Source organism: Aphelocoma coerulescens, chromosome 4A (genome assembly GCF_041296385.1).
Source record: "Aphelocoma coerulescens isolate FSJ_1873_10779 chromosome 4A, UR_Acoe_1.0, whole genome shotgun sequence".
NCBI classification, from domain to species: Eukaryota; Metazoa; Chordata; class Aves; order Passeriformes; family Corvidae; genus Aphelocoma; species Aphelocoma coerulescens.
Genome location: NC_091018.1, coordinates 19,226,538 through 19,243,764, shown reverse-complemented (window position 1 = coordinate 19,243,764; position 17,227 = coordinate 19,226,538). Strand labels below are relative to the sequence as shown.

General features: G+C 44.1%; 1 protein-coding gene across 3 annotated transcripts in view; it reads left to right on the top strand.

The window, feature by feature from the left end:
• AMOT (angiomotin) overlaps positions 1-16,532 on the top strand; it is a 56,876-nt gene extending 40,344 nt beyond the window's left edge. For all 3 annotated transcript variants that reach the window (XM_069015655.1, XM_069015652.1, XM_069015651.1), the window contains 7 exons: positions 30-175; positions 9,711-9,860; positions 11,316-11,506; positions 13,362-13,484; positions 14,128-14,360; positions 15,115-15,339; positions 16,320-16,532. In XM_069015655.1, coding sequence (XP_068871756.1) covers positions 30-175; positions 9,711-9,860; positions 11,316-11,506; positions 13,362-13,484; positions 14,128-14,360; positions 15,115-15,339; positions 16,320-16,420 — 1,169 coding nt within the window. In that variant the 3' untranslated portion in view covers positions 16,421-16,532. The remainder of the gene's footprint in view (positions 1-29; positions 176-9,710; positions 9,861-11,315; positions 11,507-13,361; positions 13,485-14,127; positions 14,361-15,114; positions 15,340-16,319) is intronic.
• The last annotated feature ends 695 nt before the right edge of the window (positions 16,533-17,227 follow it).

The following is a 17,227-nucleotide window of genomic DNA, read 5'->3' as shown; positions in this document are numbered from 1 at the left end:
ATTGATAACTATCACTTTTTTATCCATAGACAAGGAAACACAGCGGGAAAAGGAGAAACTGGAAATAGAGCTGGCTGCTGCACGCTCCACCAACGAGGACCAGCGGAGACACATCGAGATCCGAGACCAGGCCTTGAACAACGCTCAGGCCAAGGTGGTGAAACTGGAGGAGGAGGTAAGGATGCTGGGAGAGAGGAATCAGGGTAGCTTGTGTTCCAGCAAAAGTGACTGTGAGAATGAATTTGTCTTGTGGAAGTTATAAGGAAATCTGCTTTCTTCAAAGCTGTTTCTATCGGCTTAGCTTTGTGTTGACTAGCTAAACAGATAAGCCACAAATCTGTATTTCCTTGGAAGTGCTTTTGTCTAAGCAGTCATATTTTGTTTTCTTTCTGTTTCAATTTGTAAAAGTGGGCTGGAAGTAAAATCTCAGGCCTGGAAACCTCCTGAACTTGGCAGAAATTCAGATCTGGATGGACTTCCAAGTAATATCAGATGAATGCAGCTTGTCCTCTTGCCAGGTGTGGGGACAGTGCAGATCATATGCAGTATGTGCCCAGCATTTGTAATAAGCTGGGCATGACCTTAGTTGTTTTCTCTCCCTTTCCTCCCAAGAGGGGATAATGCATTTGAGCTGCTTAGCTGGGCAGCTTTCACAGCAGTTTCTTTTGTAGCCTTGTCCCTGCCACTCATGGCTCTCACCTCTCTGCCCTTCTGCGTCACGGTGTCCGTCCTTTCCTCCCGCCTCCTGCTCTCCTCTCAAAGGCCCCATTTCCCACTCCAGCCTCTGCTTCCTTTACTCCTACTCTTCCTCCGTGGAGAGTCTTGGGAGGAAATCTCCTGACCAAGCACACTTCCTCACTGCAGATTTGTTCTCCAATCCTGCCATCTCCCTGGCTACCAGGACTCAGCGTCACCCTCAGCTGGGCACTGTGCCTATGTCCACCTGAACTTTGCCACCTTCAGAGACATTCCTCAAACCCTCCCCTTGTCTGCTTTCAGTTCTCTCTCCCTTCAGGATCCTATTGTACCAACAGAGGAGGAATGATCAAACACAAAGTGAATACCCTCCTCTCCCAGCTACAGGTGTAGCTGCTTTCTGAGTTTTAGCCTACTCTTCTCTGAGCTCTGGATTTGCCTCAATAGCCCTTCCCCTGAACCTTCCTGGGTCTCTCCCTGGTGTCCTTAATTTTTGCCCTTCCTTTAATCTCTTAATGGAAGCCTTGCCTCAAGCCCTCTAGATCTCCCCTGTATCTGCCCAGCTCATTCAGGATGTTGTTGTGGGTTTACCTGCTGTCATAACCTCTTTTAGCCTGGCATGGCTGACTTGCACTCACTCAGGGGACAGGGAGCATTAGGTTATAGGGTAATTTACACGTGACATGGCTCTCTTTGGCTCTCAGACTGTTCTGTCATTGATTCTGCAATGTATTGGAGATCTTTGGCTTTCATTCAAATTTCAGCACCTTATTTAAAAGTCTGATGTGTCACTAACTCCAAGTACACGGGACATGCTTGTGGTTTCCTTGGAAATACTTGGAGTCAATGTGGATGAGGTGCTACGATCAGCTGGGCCAGCACACACAGCACTTGGCTGGGTTGAACCTCTGTGTAGGCACTAATTTTGGCTCACTCACAGTAAAGTTGAAGCCTTGAGGGGTAATAATAATTGTATGTTTTATTTTCAAAAGACTGCTCTTGTTTTACTAGAAGAATTGTGTTCAGTGCTGTGGCAAAGTATTTCTGCCTAGGTAGAATAGTGAAATAGGTAAGTAATGCTGGGCTAAACTGCATGAAAGCTTAAAAAACACACACAAACTGATACAGAGTGAAATGATCTGCAAGAGGGCCTGTGGTCACATGCATTCAACCTTTGCTTGAATCCCAGGGTGTGCAGGAAGTGCCACCCTTCCTGCTGTAGATAAATATGGAAGCGTCTCAGTGAGGAAGCAGGAATTAACTCTGCTTTTTCCTAGAGGTGAGGGGGAATAAGGGGAAACAAATGGTAAAGAGTCACTTCTGTGGGTTTCCCAAATCACTTTTTAATGAAATACTTAGGATTATAAGGCATTTGTTGCCTCATTAGTGTTGAATTGTGGAAAGTTCTCAAATCCCCAGGCTGTTTGGTAACTCCGAAAGGTGGCCAAGGAGCTGCTCAGAGCTCAGGGTGCTTTTAGAAGGGGCTGAGAACACCATTCTGAGTTAGTGGCATTCACTGGCCAAGATATATGAACAATTTGTGGATAATTTCTTTATTCCTGCCAGGTTAATCTGAGTGACTAGTCCCTATAAGTGTTGGGAATTTCCAAACTGGTCCTGCAGAAGAGGGTGGAGTTTCTTAGACTCAGGTTTGGCAGCCTCTCTGGCTCAGGGCCTGAGGGGGGGGGGGGAATGCATATTTCAGTTGTTGCCTCCTGTAATGTAAGTTTTCAGCTTTTTTTCTTCCCCCCCTCCATTTTGGCTTCCTATTAAGCAGAGTAACCCTGCCTTAAATGCACCAGATCCTTTATAAAATGAATATTTCCATTCTAGGGAGAGCCATGTATCACTGTAACAGAATTTAAATGTTGCATTGGAATTGGAACTTTAGATTCTTTCCAAAACCCTTTGCTTGAATTGCCAGTTTGGACAAAACCACCCATCTGTATAATGTAGACACTTGTCTACACCTGTGTAGCTTTGAGGGTTTTTATATATACTGGATTTTAGCATCCAAGAGAGTGAGAGATGAAGGGATGTTAAATGTGATGGAGAAAGGAATGATCTTGGAGATATTGAAGCATAGTGTGAAGCAGTTGGAAGCAAAAGTAGACATTCACAGAATGCTTCCCCTGTTAGCAGGGGTGAAATGGCTCTTCAAATTTAGAACAAGCTGCCATTACAGTTTTTAATAGTGTGGGGTTTATTTCTGCAAAGTGCAAAATAGGGTGAGTGATCATAAATATTTAAAGCAAACTTAAATATGTCTATGAAGAGAATTGCTAAGTATGTATATGTTTTATATATAATATTTAAACTTTACTACTTCTCTACTCTCCATAAAGATACATGGTTATTAACCCCTATTTTCACTTCTCTATTTTTGTTCTTCCCTTTAGTAAATGTTCCACAGTTTTGCATAAATCAGCAGCTTACTAAAATTGTTTCTAGGGGAGTATTGGTCTGTGGTTTCTAAAATCAAAACTTCAGATTATTTTCATTACATGTAATACATTTGACATAAATTGAACATAGTTGAGGTAAAATGTATGTTGGCTTAAAAATGTATATCACAGTCAGAAGCAGTTAGTGATAATAATATTTGGAGCTAAAGCAATGAAAACCTCTCATTTTGGAGCATGGATTGCTGTGAGAGTCTCAAGTGGGATGGCAGCAGGGTTGTGGCTGGTCACCCATGATTTAACCACATCTGCTCACATACACCTTGAGAGCCTGCAGCAGATGGAGCAGTTAAACTGGGCTTTGCTCTGGGCCAGGGCCAGAACTGCTGGGCTTGCAGAAAGGACCATCCTGGCCCACCTGACACTGAGTAAATGCTGACTGACTGCCAGTCCTTACCAGACTTGCAATGTTGCAGGTGGGAGTTTGATGCCAAATACTTTATCTAACCACAGCTGCTGAGTGCAGAGGCTACAAGTGCTACTGGTTTTACTTTTTTTTTTTTTTTTTTGGTCAAATGTGGTCATTTCTGCTTACCCTACTTAATTCATATCATGTAAGACCACACTGCAACTTAAGAAAAGTTTGTGGTATTTTTATAGTAGTGTGACTTGTACTCCTTTGCTCCACTGCTTTACAAACCACTTTTTTACTGAGTGCCTCAAGGAGACAGCTTTGAAGAATAGTGACAACCACAAGGGAGATAAAAATATCTGCTCTTTGTCATCCTCACACACACACCTTGCAGTGGGAAGAGGAGACAGAGGACCTCTGTAATGGGTGGAAACTGGGGGCTGAGGGAGGGGACAAGTTTGAATGAAATACCTTTTCTAAAAATGCTTGTGTTTAGAAGTTCTAAGATCCTTCAGCCATCAGAATTCCACATGGAGCAGATATCAGCTGAGATACTGTGTTCATTTCCCACTGTGCTATTGTGGAGAGAAAAAATGCTCTATTTCTGATAACACTGAGGGTTCTGTCCAGGGGGAAGTGGGAAAATGCATTTCCCAATGACATCTGGTGTACTTTTTATGCTGTGCCTGAGATACTTTCAGAACAGAGCTTTGGCTTGTATGGAGGAGACCCAAATGAGAGCTGTCTGCTTGATGCCTGGTCTGGTTTTTTCCAGTCACTTCCCTAGGTGTGTAAGAAGATACCCCTGGTCTCCACAGCTTTGTTTCACATAGACTCTGAGAACTACATAATACTCCTTTCAGGAAAGAGTTGCTTCTAAAGGGGACACTTTTTGGATGGCTTGTCATTCCTGGATGGATTGGGTGCAGAGGAGAGAAACCTCCCTGTTTTCCCTGTAACTGGTTCCCTCTAATGAGCTGCATTCTTGTGACAGAACTGCCTTTTTATTGCCATGTCACTGTCTCACATATTCTGCCTGTTAGTGATTTTCCAGAGGTGGCCTGCAGAGTTAGAACTTTATTTTAACACAAACAAACGGGGCGACGACGTTGTGACATTCCCATGCCACAAACGCTGTTCCCTAGCAAGGGGATAGTGTTACCAAATTGTTTCAGCAGGAATTCTTGCTGAGGCCACTGGCGCCTTGTTGGGCTCGAATTCAAACAAACTGAGGGTTCAAAGGCATCCTAGAGGAATATATTCCAACTGCAAGAGGGTGAGGTGATTTAAACGTGCTTGCTGTCTCTTTTTTTCTTTTTTTTTTTTACTACATTTCTGCCATAGCAGGCAAATTCTTGTGGGGAAACACATTTTCAGCTGCATCTGAGTGGATTCAGCTTTAGGATAAACCCAGAATGTTATGAAAACACCCTGAATATATTAAACAAAGGACTTTGAAGACATCAGAAATAGTGGGTGGGAGACAAGCAGATGCTGACGAGTGTTACCAATTTGCTGAAATAGGAGCTGTCCAAGATGAAGAGGGTAATGGCTGGGTTTGACAAAATGCCTGGGAGCATTCTGAATCATTGCAGGAAGTCTTCTCTTCTTCCCCAGGAAAAAAAAAAAAATCTTTGCTGAGTAACGCATCTGGAAGCAATGAATCTCTTTCCAAAGAGAAGATCCTTCCCCCTCACCTGCTGTGTCCAGGGCTGTGTTTGTCCTGCACAGGCAGCTCCAGTTGGAGGATGTTACAGCCTCCCTTGTGCCTGGTGACCTGACTGAAAATTCCTCTTTCCTGTGTGCCCCTGCTCCCTTTCCATGAGACCTCTGTGCCCACCTCAGAGCCTTCCTTCTGCAAGGACCTGGGATCCCTGAAAGGCACTGCATGGTTTGTCCAAGCCTAAGTGAATGGAGGAGCAGGATTTGTTTGGCTTTTAGGATGTTAATCTCCTTTCTGCTGGATACTTGTAGTAATAATCAAATACCCCTGTTTCTGAGAGGAAAACTTTGTCTTTGGCCACTGATTTTAGACGATGCAAGGGCATGCCAAGGGAGGGGGGAAATTAAATGAAGATGGAAATACCTGATCAAGCAGCCAGGGAATCTTTCAGGGGTATTCCCTGCATTGCTTTGTTCTTTGTGCACTGAATTTCTGCAGAGCCCAGGCCAGTCCTGGTCATCTTTATTTGTCTTGTCCTCAGTCCTGTTGCAGAATTTACGTAAACTTTGTAGTGAATGGCAACTGGAGAGTGACTGCTCCTGTTTACATTGGTTTAGTTAGAAAATTTGGTTGATAAAATTACAGCCTGACCTCTGATGCTTGGTTAGGACATTTTCCAAAGCAGTGAGGGATTGACCTGGAGACGATAAGGACATTATTAAAATTGTGCTGTAGGAAATGCTGGGAATGGATACAGTCATCCTGCCGTGCTGTGCTGTGCTTCCAGACATGCACTGAGGTTATGTGAGACCTTACATCGTAAATAGGTGTTATAATAAAGATATTCTCATTAGCAAAATGCTCTGCATTTTCAGAGCACCCTTGGAGGCAAAGCAGTTACGATACATGATGTGAACATGAGCTTGCTTCTTAGTTAAATGCTGTACCATCAAAAGGAAAATTACTATCTTGTCATATTTACTTAAAATTACATACCAAAGGGTGTGACTGCATCCTTGTAAAGCTTCAGGAATGAGCTCTTATCTAGAGCACGTGTTCACTGCAAGGCCTGATGCAAAAGAGAGAATTCCTGCATCCTTTGATGCCATCTCTGCCCTGGTAGATGTTGCTGTGGCCCTTGGCACTGCACAGCCAGTTTTGATTCTTTGCTGGGCAAAAGAGGGTGGGGAATCCATGGCAAATGACCAAGAACAAGCCTCAGCACGCTGGCTTTTTTAACCTTCTTCCCATCTTAGTTATGTCTTCAGCACCCTGGCAATACTCAGGAAATTGTTTCCAATTCCCGTCTTAGGAAAACAAGATCATACTCTCGATTTCTGGTAATGAAATCCCTCTGTGCTTGGAAGAATCATTCCTGATCCTCTTTACATTGAGAGTTCAGATCAAGTCAGAGACATGAAAACCAAAAATTTATACATTTAGATTTCCCTTCCACCACTTCTGGAGAATGCTGGTTCACAGAAAGGTAAATTTTTCTCACAAATACTTGCGGTAGCAGAGTGGCAGAGCTGGAAATGAATGAGAGTGCCAAAACATGCAGTGACTTAACTGAGGGCAGCAAGTACATGAAATGAAACTATCTTATAGATAAAGGATAGTTCTGACAAAGGACATTAGGAAAGTTGAGTTGTCTGGAGCACATCCCTGCCTTTAAAGCTTACTGAACACATGGTTTCCAAAAACCTGAAAATTATTTGAGGAATTAGTGAACTAATTGTGGTTTTAAGCTGTTGAAAAGAATACACACACCAGCCCTAAATCTTCCAATATTTCTAATTCTCCCTGATGCTGGAAGATGAAATGCATCTTGTAAAGGGAGAAAAAAATGTCTTTCTGCAAAGCCACTGAACAAGCTGTGCCTGTACGTTGGGTCTGGTGCCTGAGTCAGGCATGTGCAGGCAGTGCTGGGAAGTTGGGCAACAGCTTGTGTTGCAACTTTTCACCTGCAGGTTTGGCTGATGGGAGCATGTTCAAAGTGAATGTTTCAGTGGAATTTCTGTGTCCTAATTCTGCTTTTTGGCTGGGCTCTTGGTATTCTTTGAATGTGGGCCAGAACGTTAATCCACACATATGCATACTCAGGTTTGTTAATTGTGGAACTGTAAAATGTTGTTGGTGGCTGCTTTTGCAGGATTTTGCCTGTGTGTTAAAAAACTTCTCAGATATTTAAATGCTTTGTAGTAGGTAATAAGAGACCAAATGTCCATCACCTCATCCTTAATTTCTTTTATAAAGAAGAGAGAGGGAGGAGAGCTGGTTTTGAAGAGATTATTTTTCAGCTCGATGAATGATATTTCACTGCTAGTGAGCTTATCAGGTTATTCCTCACTCTTGTCCAGGTCAAAACCCAAGATACTGAGTCTCTCCATGTCTGGGTTCTGCTGCTGAGCTTATAGGTTATCCCTTTTGGCTCCTTTGAGCTGCTGTTAATCTAAGTTTAAAACTGCTGCATTAATCCATACTTCAGTGGGGTCTGAGAAACCTTAAATTGGTGTTACCAAGCACTATGGTATGGAATAAAAAGATTTATTAAGTATAACATCTTTATTGATTTTCTGCAGAGCAGCAGTGGATATTAAACTATATTAAAATGTTCTCATCCCTCCCATTCCAAACAAGCTTGAAATCTTGAGCAATCAAAGAATAAAAATACCTTTCTACTGTACATGCACTGGTGAGAAGTCCTTTGGCTGGATTGCTCACTGTTTATTGTAACTTTTATTATAAAATTCTTGTTTGGGGAAAATCCTCTAAGGCAGCAACGTTCATGCTGTGAGATTAGATGCCTGCTGACTTTATGGAGAGAAGAAAAGGATACTATGTCTGGGATTAATAGCGTTTGGAGATTTTTCTCTCCCTGCTCTTTGCATTGCCTGAAGGAACAGGAGTGAGAAAAGGGAAAATTTTTTAAGAAACACATGATAAGACCTTTTTGGAACAAAGGTGCGATGTAAGAACAGCTCATGTTCAGATCAAAGTATCCTGTGTCTGCTGAAACGGAGAGCAGATTCCTAGGGAACACTGTCAGAATGGGGCCAACGAGCAGTGATACTTTCCCAGAATACTTTCCGCTTCCAAGAAGGACTTCCTGAGCCAAAAGTGGTGTCTTTTGTCTTTAATATCCCTCAGTGGACTTTTCTTCCATGAAGCTGTAGAGCAGCTCTTTGAACTCACATAAGGGAGTCTGTGTTTTGCATTGTGGTGCTTCTCTAGAACTTTGGCTCTGACTGTTGGGAAAAGTTGCCTTCTTCCTGCTATTTTTGTATTTCAGGGTTTATGACAATCAGAGCTACAAAAGCAGTGCCCTAGATTTGCTGCACAGGGCCAGCTAATTGCAATTGTTATTCTTTTCCTTAGCAGAAAATAATGCACACAGGTATGCAGTATTCCCTATATTTGAGTAGAGCTGGGCTCTGGGTATGTTTTATTCTTTTTTAAAATTTTAATCCATATTTAAGTTTTGTGTTTTTTCTGCCTAAACTGTGGATTAACCTTGCTAAGACAATTACTGGAAGGCTCAGTGTGGCAGTTTTTGTTGCTTCTTGTGAGGCAGGGTGGCAGCTTGGTTTGCAGGATGAATGATGGAGGAGGATGGAAGGGCAGTGGCAGGAACAGAGCAGGACCTGTCAGGCCAAGAAGAATGTCCAGACTGCTGGGATAAACCTGGCATGGGGAGAGCCTGGGCCATGGCTGGTGTGTGCTTTGATCCTATTATATTTTTGTGATGGGATTGCAATAGGATCCACAAATTTTGATTCAGTTTCTGCTTAATCTTGTAAAAATGCTGCCAGCAATTTTCAATATTGCACTGAGAGTGTTCCCAGCTTGTGGACCAGCTCTAAACACTGCTGCAGTTACCTTGGAAACGTGTGTCAAGTTACTCAAACACTATTTCAGTCCCTGGTGCCCTTTCTAGTCCATTGCTGCTCTCAGACATTTGCAACAGATAATTTCCTCTGTTTCCCCATCGTTACCATGGGGTCACTGAGGACAAAAAGGACAAATAACCCAGCAGGAAAGCAGAGACGGGACAGAGCTGTAACATCCTGAGTGTCCAGTCCAGAGCAGGAGGCCAGGGCCCACTGACAGCAGTCATGAATCATGGAATAGTTTGAGTTGGAAGGGACTTTAAAGATCATCCAGTTCCAGCCCTCTGCCATAGGGACACCTTCCTGTATCCCAGGTTGCTCCGAGCCCCATCCAGCCTGGCCTAGGACACTTCCAGGAATCCAGGGGCAGCCACAGCTTCTCTGGGCACCCTGTGCCAGGGCCTCATGGCCCTCACAGGGGAGAATTCCTCCCAATATCCCCTCTAAGCCTGACTTCTTGTCAGTGGGAAGCCATTCCCCCTTGTCCTGTCACTCCAAACCCTTGCAAATAGTCTCTCTCCATCTTTCTTGTGGGCTCCCTTCAGGTTCTGGAAGTCACCTGGACATCTTCTTCCTGGCTAGTGGCAAAGCCTGAAGTTCACTCGCTCATTCTCGTAATTTATGTTGCCTTTTCTTCCTTTGTTCAGCTGAAGAAGAAGCAGGTCTATGTTGAGAAGGTGGAGAAGATGCAGCAGGCCTTGGTTCAGCTGCAGGCAGCGTGTGAGAAGAGGGAGCAGCTGGAGCACAGGCTGCGCACCCGGCTGGAGAGGGAGCTGGAATCTCTCCGCATGCAGCAGGTACCCCCTGCCCCTGGGATCCCTGTAGGATTGCACCCTGCACCACACAGAAGAGAAAGGCAGTGGGGTTTTTCATCTTGTGTTGTTAAAAAACTTCTTTTTCACTGGTTAGTCATGGATTTTCTGGCCATTGTATTGCTTTTACATGATTTAATTCTGTTTCAACCACAGGATTTAGGCAAGGAGCAATAGGGGATCTATCCTGTGACAAGGTGCAGAAATAGCCTCATAGCTACATGCTGGTTTATCTTTAAATAACATGGTTATATTATCTGAAATTACTTTAAAATCTTGTTCACCATTTGGGATTTTATATAAAATTCATTAACAACTGGCCTGAAAAGAGGGCCTTCAAAAACCTTTTGCATTTAAAAAAAGCACACAAGACTAAACCATCAAAGCCAATTCCATAAATGCAGTTGATGGAAATGTATGGGAGTTTCACACAGACTATATTGCAATTATATTATGAGTCTTTTTCAGTGAAAAGAATGAATGAGAAGTAGATTGTGCAGGTGTGTTATGAATTGGACGTGAAGTTTTAGTTTTACTTCAGCCTGTGTCAAACACAGGTGAACTGTCAGGTCTCTGATTTTTACTGGACATAGGATGCAGGCCTGTGTTCTAAATCACATTTAGTTTCAGGTTACTTTTATCCCCTAACTTCCATCTCTGCATAGGAATAGAAATTTAAATCTTGGGGTTTTGCATTGGTTTTAGTAGGAGTTACAGTAGTTTGATAAACACTTCTGTTACACCTTTGGAAGATCAGGTACTCTAAACCTCACACTGAGCCTGAGTCAACACAAAACATTGCTTTCTTGTCATGGTTGAAAATCCTGAGCTCAGCATAAAATAGCCCAATTTCTATTCCTTTAAACCATTTATTTTGTTTTTCAAGTCAAACGTCTTGCTAATTCCACATGAGACTTCCATATGAAACTGGAATTTTTATTCATTGAACTGTTATCTGAACAAACTTTGAAAGGGAACTCTGCCTGCCTTCCAAATCTTGCTTTAGCACTGGAGTATTTCAATCCCCAGCTATACACTGATCCTACAAATTTAATAACCAAATGCTTTAAAAATATTTAGGATGTATTTTTTTTGAAGGGATGATACTAGTCAGTGCCTTGCTGAACACTTGGGAGTCAGTCTGTGTTACTTCAGGCGTTATGGAAGGGCTGTGCACGTCACACCTGTATAGCACAGTCTAGCTCTGGGATGCATATTTGGGGCTTTGGACATGGCAAAAAGGCCTTGGGAGGAGTATTTTCCATCTTGGGTATTTTCTCGTTAGTCTGCCCAACACAGCATAAAGCCACTGCATTTCCCTCTGGGGGGATTCTTGTGTCAAACCAGTGACAAAAAGCAAACCAGCCAACCCTGAGCCTTACAGCTGCATCCTGAGACTTCTATTTTTGTTTGGTTTGGTTTTTCCCTCTTGGGAATCAGCGTCAGGGCACATCTCAAGCTGCCAACGTCTCCGAGTACAACGCCACGGCGCTCATGGAGCTGCTGCGTGAGAAGGAAGAGAGGATCCTTGCTCTGGAAGCTGACATGACCAAGTGGGAACAGAAGTACCTGGAGGAAAGTGTGATGAGACAGTTTGCTTTGGATGCAGCTGCGACTGTGGCTGCTCAGAGGTAAATGGGACTTTTCACAGTACTGGGATTATTTTCTTTTTCCAATTGAATGTCATATTTCCCACCCAGGAATGTTGTCATGCCACCCTCCCGCGATTGCTCGCCCTGTGGTCTGAACAACTCCTCAGACCTCTGCAAGCAAGTGGAGCTTGGCTGCTCTTCCTGGGAGCTGTGCAATTGCCAACAATTAGAAACATTTTTCCAGGGGAGGATTCCTCCACATGCAGGAGCTGTTTTCCAGACTAGAATTGTTCTGAGCCATTCCTAGAAGCTGTTGATTCAAAGGAGGAGAGGCTTGGGGGGTTTTTAATTTTAAAAACAGGAATCCATCCTTGCTGAAGTCATGTGAGATGGGGTGAGCTTGGTGATTCACATCATTCACCCTGAATGGCTTCCTTGTTCTCCAGAATGTTTTTGCAAATTACTTTGTGGTATTGTCTGGTTACTAACCAGAAGCATCTAGTAGGAAATTCTGCTCAAAACATTCTGCTGTGTATGGAGAGCACTGCTTGTGGGGGTGGGAAGGGTGTCTGAAATTTGGTAACAAGGTCCCATTCCAAGACAACTGTACAGAAACACTTCTTACGGCTGTAAATAGGCCCGAGTGCCTCAGCTGGTTGGTAAACAAGAGCTGTTACTGGAGTGCAGCTCCTTAGCATTAGGCCTTGCTTGCATATAATTGCATTGCTCACTAGTTTATGGTTCTGGACAGCAGATTTTACTGTAGATTGTTTCATGAGCCAGATCCAGATAGGGATGTTATCACAACTGGCTTCCCAGCTTGTAAGATCACACTGGAATTACAGGGGTGAAGTTGCTGATCTGCTGTGTTAGCGTTTAAAGACTTATCTTATCTTGCTCCAGGAGCAAGCTGTTATTTTAGGGTATTGATGCTTCTTGTGCACTGTTTTCCACCTCCCCAGAGATTCCCTAAAGGCTCCTGCTGCTGTTTGTGCTTAGAGGCCATGTTATATTTTCAGCGTGGGCTGATAAGTTGGGGCCTGGTCTATTGTTTATCATGGAGTGGGAGGGGATGTGTTAGGCCTGCTCAGGTTTCATTAAATGAACAAGAATGTTGCCCAGTCAGGAAAGAGCCTCTGCTTTTCCATTTCCATCTAGATTCCACTAATGCCAGTGGCAACCTCATCTACACTGTCCAGATTTCTTTCCCTTTTCTTTAACAGTGGAAACTGGCATCCCTTGGGAAGCTGAGGTTGCAGGAAGGATGCTTTAGAGGCCAAGCAGGAACTGGGTCAGATTGGGTTTCTTTGGTGAATGATCTTCTCATGCCCTTCCACATTCACAAGTAGGATGAAATACTCATTATTTGGTTAGTGGACTGACCAACTATCACAGTGTTAACTTCAGGCACTATATGGAATCAGTCTGAAACTCTTTCCACCCTATTCCAAATTTTTTGGACGTAGCTGCTTAGGATCACTTAAGAAACTTCCATGCCTCGTTCCCTTTGATATTCACATCCCTGTATGATACTGTTGGAAGGGGAAGGGAAAAAGCTATTTATCTGAAGTTGAAGACAAGTGCCTGCTGTTCCTTTCCCCTCCCTGTGTCCTTGGATTTGCCTCATTGATCAGTTTACAGCAGTGCAGTGGCTGTTTAGATGAGGGACTGGCCTGAGATGGACAGGAGGTTGTTGTAATGATCTGCGTGTTTTTGCAATCCTTCTTCATTAGGACACAAATGAAGTTGGGAGTTGGACTTTTGGAAGACACTGAGCCAGCTTAAACTAAAAAAAAAAGGGATATTCTTGTTTGTTACATTTGAGCAGTATTTTTGTGCTGCTGGGGGGAAAACAGCAAACTTAGCAGGTCTTCATCTGCTGTCCTTGTTCCAGGGACACGACAGTGATCAGCCACTCGCCCAACCCCAGCTACGACACCTCGCTGGAAGCTCGCATCCAGAAGGAGGAGGAGGAGATCCTGCTGGCCAACAGGAGATGTCTCGACATGGAGGGAAGGTGACGTGCAGTTTGGTCCTATCTGGCTTCTTTGGGACGGGGATTTGAAATTAATTGCCTGGGTAGACGCCTCAGAACCAGAAATTCTTGTGTCTTCACCAGCAGCAGGGATGTTGAGTGCCAGACGCTCATTTGGCCAAGGAAGTACCCACATAGCAATCCTAAACCTGTCTTGATACTGAAGGCTAATGCAAAAAAGTCTTGCCTTAGATTTTTTTGCATCTAGCTTGTTCCTGTTCTCTCTTCAGGGCATCTTCATCAGACCCCAGGCTCCAGCTGCCCCTTAACAGGCTCACAGAGCTGTTTTCCCTGGGGTTAGGCCCAGTGCAGTCTCCCCAAAGTGTGTTAATTCCTTCTGTTGGTTCCATGTTGTGCCCATAACTCTCAGGTTTGTCTCAGAGCTCCTTCCATGGCTGTTTAGAGCAGTTTCCAGTAGCCAGAGGTGGGTGGATGTGTCAGTGCACTCTCTCACATGATCTGCTCTGTGGGCCAGAGAGCAGCCAGTGCCCAGGACAATGTCCTGGCATCCTCCCTCCACCTCCCCAAATGCCTAAGGGAGTCCTAGTCACAGCCATAGGGACACTGAGGCCTCAGTCCAGGGAGATGGGAGACACTTAAACTGTTCTTTTTCCTTCCCCCAAAGAATTAAGACCCTGCACGCTCAGATCATCGAGAAGGATGCCATGATCAAAGTGCTGCAGCAGCGCTCCCGCAAGGAGCCCGGCAAGACAGAGCAGCTCTCCTCCATGAGACCTGCCAAGTCCCTCATGTCCATCTCCAACGCTGGCTCGGGCTTGCTGTCCCACTCCTCAACGCTGAGCAGCACCCCCATCCTGGAGGAGAAGAGGGAAGACAAGAGCTGGAAGGGCAGCCTGGGTAATTTCCAAATACCAGTGGCAATTCTGATATAGGAGTCACTGCTTGGAGGGGGGTGTGTTGGACAGACAGACTGTTTAATTACAGTAAAGCTGGCTGCAAGATGAGACACATTTGAAATAGCTGCTTATTTTAATCACTTTTGGGAATAGTGACTCCTGATACTCAGGCTCTGCCATTAAATATATAAGCCTCTATTCCCACTTTGGCACCTGACTTCAGGGATGTCTGGGATACAGTTTTCAGGGTTCCCAAGCACTTGCTTTCAGCTGGGTGTTACAGCTGGCTGAAGGTGAAAAGTCTCCTTGAATTGGAGCAGAGATTCTAATCAGGATTTCTATCCTGTAGTGTTGTGCCTGCACCAACATGACTCCTGTCTGGAATGGCTCGACAGCATTGTTCTGAGAAATGGAGTGGTAACAAAGCAAATCCCAGATGATTTTTTTTTTTTCCCTGGGAGAAGTTAGGCCCAAAACTGAGAGTGAAAACCCCTGAAATGTAAATGAGAACCTGTTGCAGGTGATTCCAGAGTGTGCAGATTAGTGCCCACCTGCAAGCAGCAACATGGGGACACTGCTATTCCTCAGGTACTTCAGCACCCACGGGTGGAAGGTGCTGTGGAAAGGCAAACCAGTGCGGCCTCTTGAGGGAGGGAGCACTTTGCAGGTCCTGGAGCAAGCAGTGCACAGTGCTGCAGAGCTGATAGCAGTTAGTTTTCTGTGATGGTGACATTTCCTTCCCTTTTCCCACGCAGGTGTTCTGCTGGGAACAGAATATCGCTCTGAATCCATCCCCTCCACCCCTTCTCCTGTCCTTCCCTCCACGCCGTTGCTGTCGGCCCACTCGAAGACAGGCAGCAGAGACTGCAGCACCCAGACAGACCGGGGCAGTGAGCAGGGCAAAGCTGCTCCTTCCCCTGCAGCTCCCACCCCAGCACGACTCCCCAGCACCAACCTGACCTACAGTGCAGAGAAAACAGGTAACAGAGCTCAGCCCCAGTCCTGAGGGGGGCCCTGCCACCCACTCCCCATCCGTGGAGCAGCCCTGACATCCCTTTCTCCATCCAGGCAAACTCGGGTTAGTTTGTGTGAGGACAAGTGGATTTCAGGGACAAGTGTGACAGTGTTCTGAGTGGTCTCAAATGCTCTGAAGGAAAACAAAAGCTTGAAGAGCGGTAGCATAAGCGTGGGCACACTGGGTAGGGAGGTGCAGCAAGATCTGAGAATTGAGAACAGGGAGATGCAAATCCCTGGGCAGTCTCTGAGTCAGTGTCTTCTCTGAAGTAAGTTTGTGAGTAGGATGTGGGGTTTAAACACATGAAAATGGGCTGTTCCAACTGGCCATTGCATTGAGTGGGCATCCAAAGCCAGGTGGACTCAGAGAGGGAGCTATCACAATAAAGCTGTCTTGGTACCTTCCCAATCACAGGACCAACTTCAGCCTTGGAGATCCAGTTGACAGTGAGTGTCACAGGAGCTGAATTTGCTTCCCACAGAGCTCCCAGCTGGCAAGAGCTGCTCATTTTCCAGCCTGCTCTGCCAAGTCAATGCAGATTACACAACCTTGCCTCTTCTCCTTACAGACACATTACAATGCTGTTGTTCTTTATGGCAGAGAGCATTTGGCTGGGCTCTGCCTCCTGCCCATGCTGTGCTGTTTAATGGATATCGAGGGAGAACAGGTCTGGTGGTGAAAATCTACCCTGACTGCATTGGTTTAAATGCAGTCACTCCAGTTTTATGTGGAGTTGTGTATCAGAGGGAGGGACCCAAATGGAATTTGATAAAATAGCTTTATGTCTGGCTGCATACGTGGGAATTGAATTTTTTAAAACTAAAAAAATTATTAGCTCTCTTTGGGCAATGATACAAGATGACTTAAAATGTTAATGTCATATTTCTAACCTCATTGAAGTTACACCTTTAATTGTCTTGTCTCTTGTTTTTCCTCATCACATAGATGGGCCACTCTTCCACTCCAGCACTCTTGAAAGAAAAGCCCCTGTTCAGACTGTGGGGCAGGACCTCCCAGATGGAGAGATGGTAGAATACCTCATCTGAAAGGCTGTACCAGGATCTAAGCTGGGATAACAGTAGCAAGAAATTTTTAAAAGACATTTTTGTTGGGAAAAAAAAATGTAGTACCTGAGTAATAAAAGAACACTCAGCTGTTTGTTCTTGTATATTATGTCTCAAAAGTTTGGACAGGTTAATTTATAATTTGTTCTAAATTATAAAAAACCCATAACAGTTGTTCTTTGAAAGTTTCCCCCTTTATTTTTTAAATACTGGATCTGATAACATCTGCAGAAAAATACTAGAACTTAGGTGCACTACATCTGATATTTCATTTCAGTGTTTTTAAAGTCTCTTAAGCAGAAGTACCTGCTCTCATAGGTGCTGGTTACATGTAGTAAGGTGAGCTTAATGGCCTTAAAATGGCCTCAGAACCAGGGACATCGTTGTGAGCATCACTTAATGGTTTTAGAATACAGGTGTTCTGGGAAGCTTTTATAAATCTGAGCTGTGATCAAGGGAGATTTCCTTTTCACTTCCTCTTTCCTCTCAGTGTAAGAACTCAGAATAGGTATTTCATGTTCATAGGCTGAAAAGGTTTCCATTTTCAGTGTGGTAACTTTTTTTTTTTTACTTCCCAAATTTCTTTCTTTATTATTTCTATATTAAAACAAGTGACTCCGGTGATTAATGTCGCATTTCATATTTGTAGTTCTTTTTGCAAGATTTGCCACACTTTTATACTTAAGTACTTTTTCAATAATTTGTACAGTGGATAGTAAATAATATATTGCATTCATGTTTTACATAAATTAATAAGAAGAATTTACAGGCCCAGCCCTGATCTGTTAG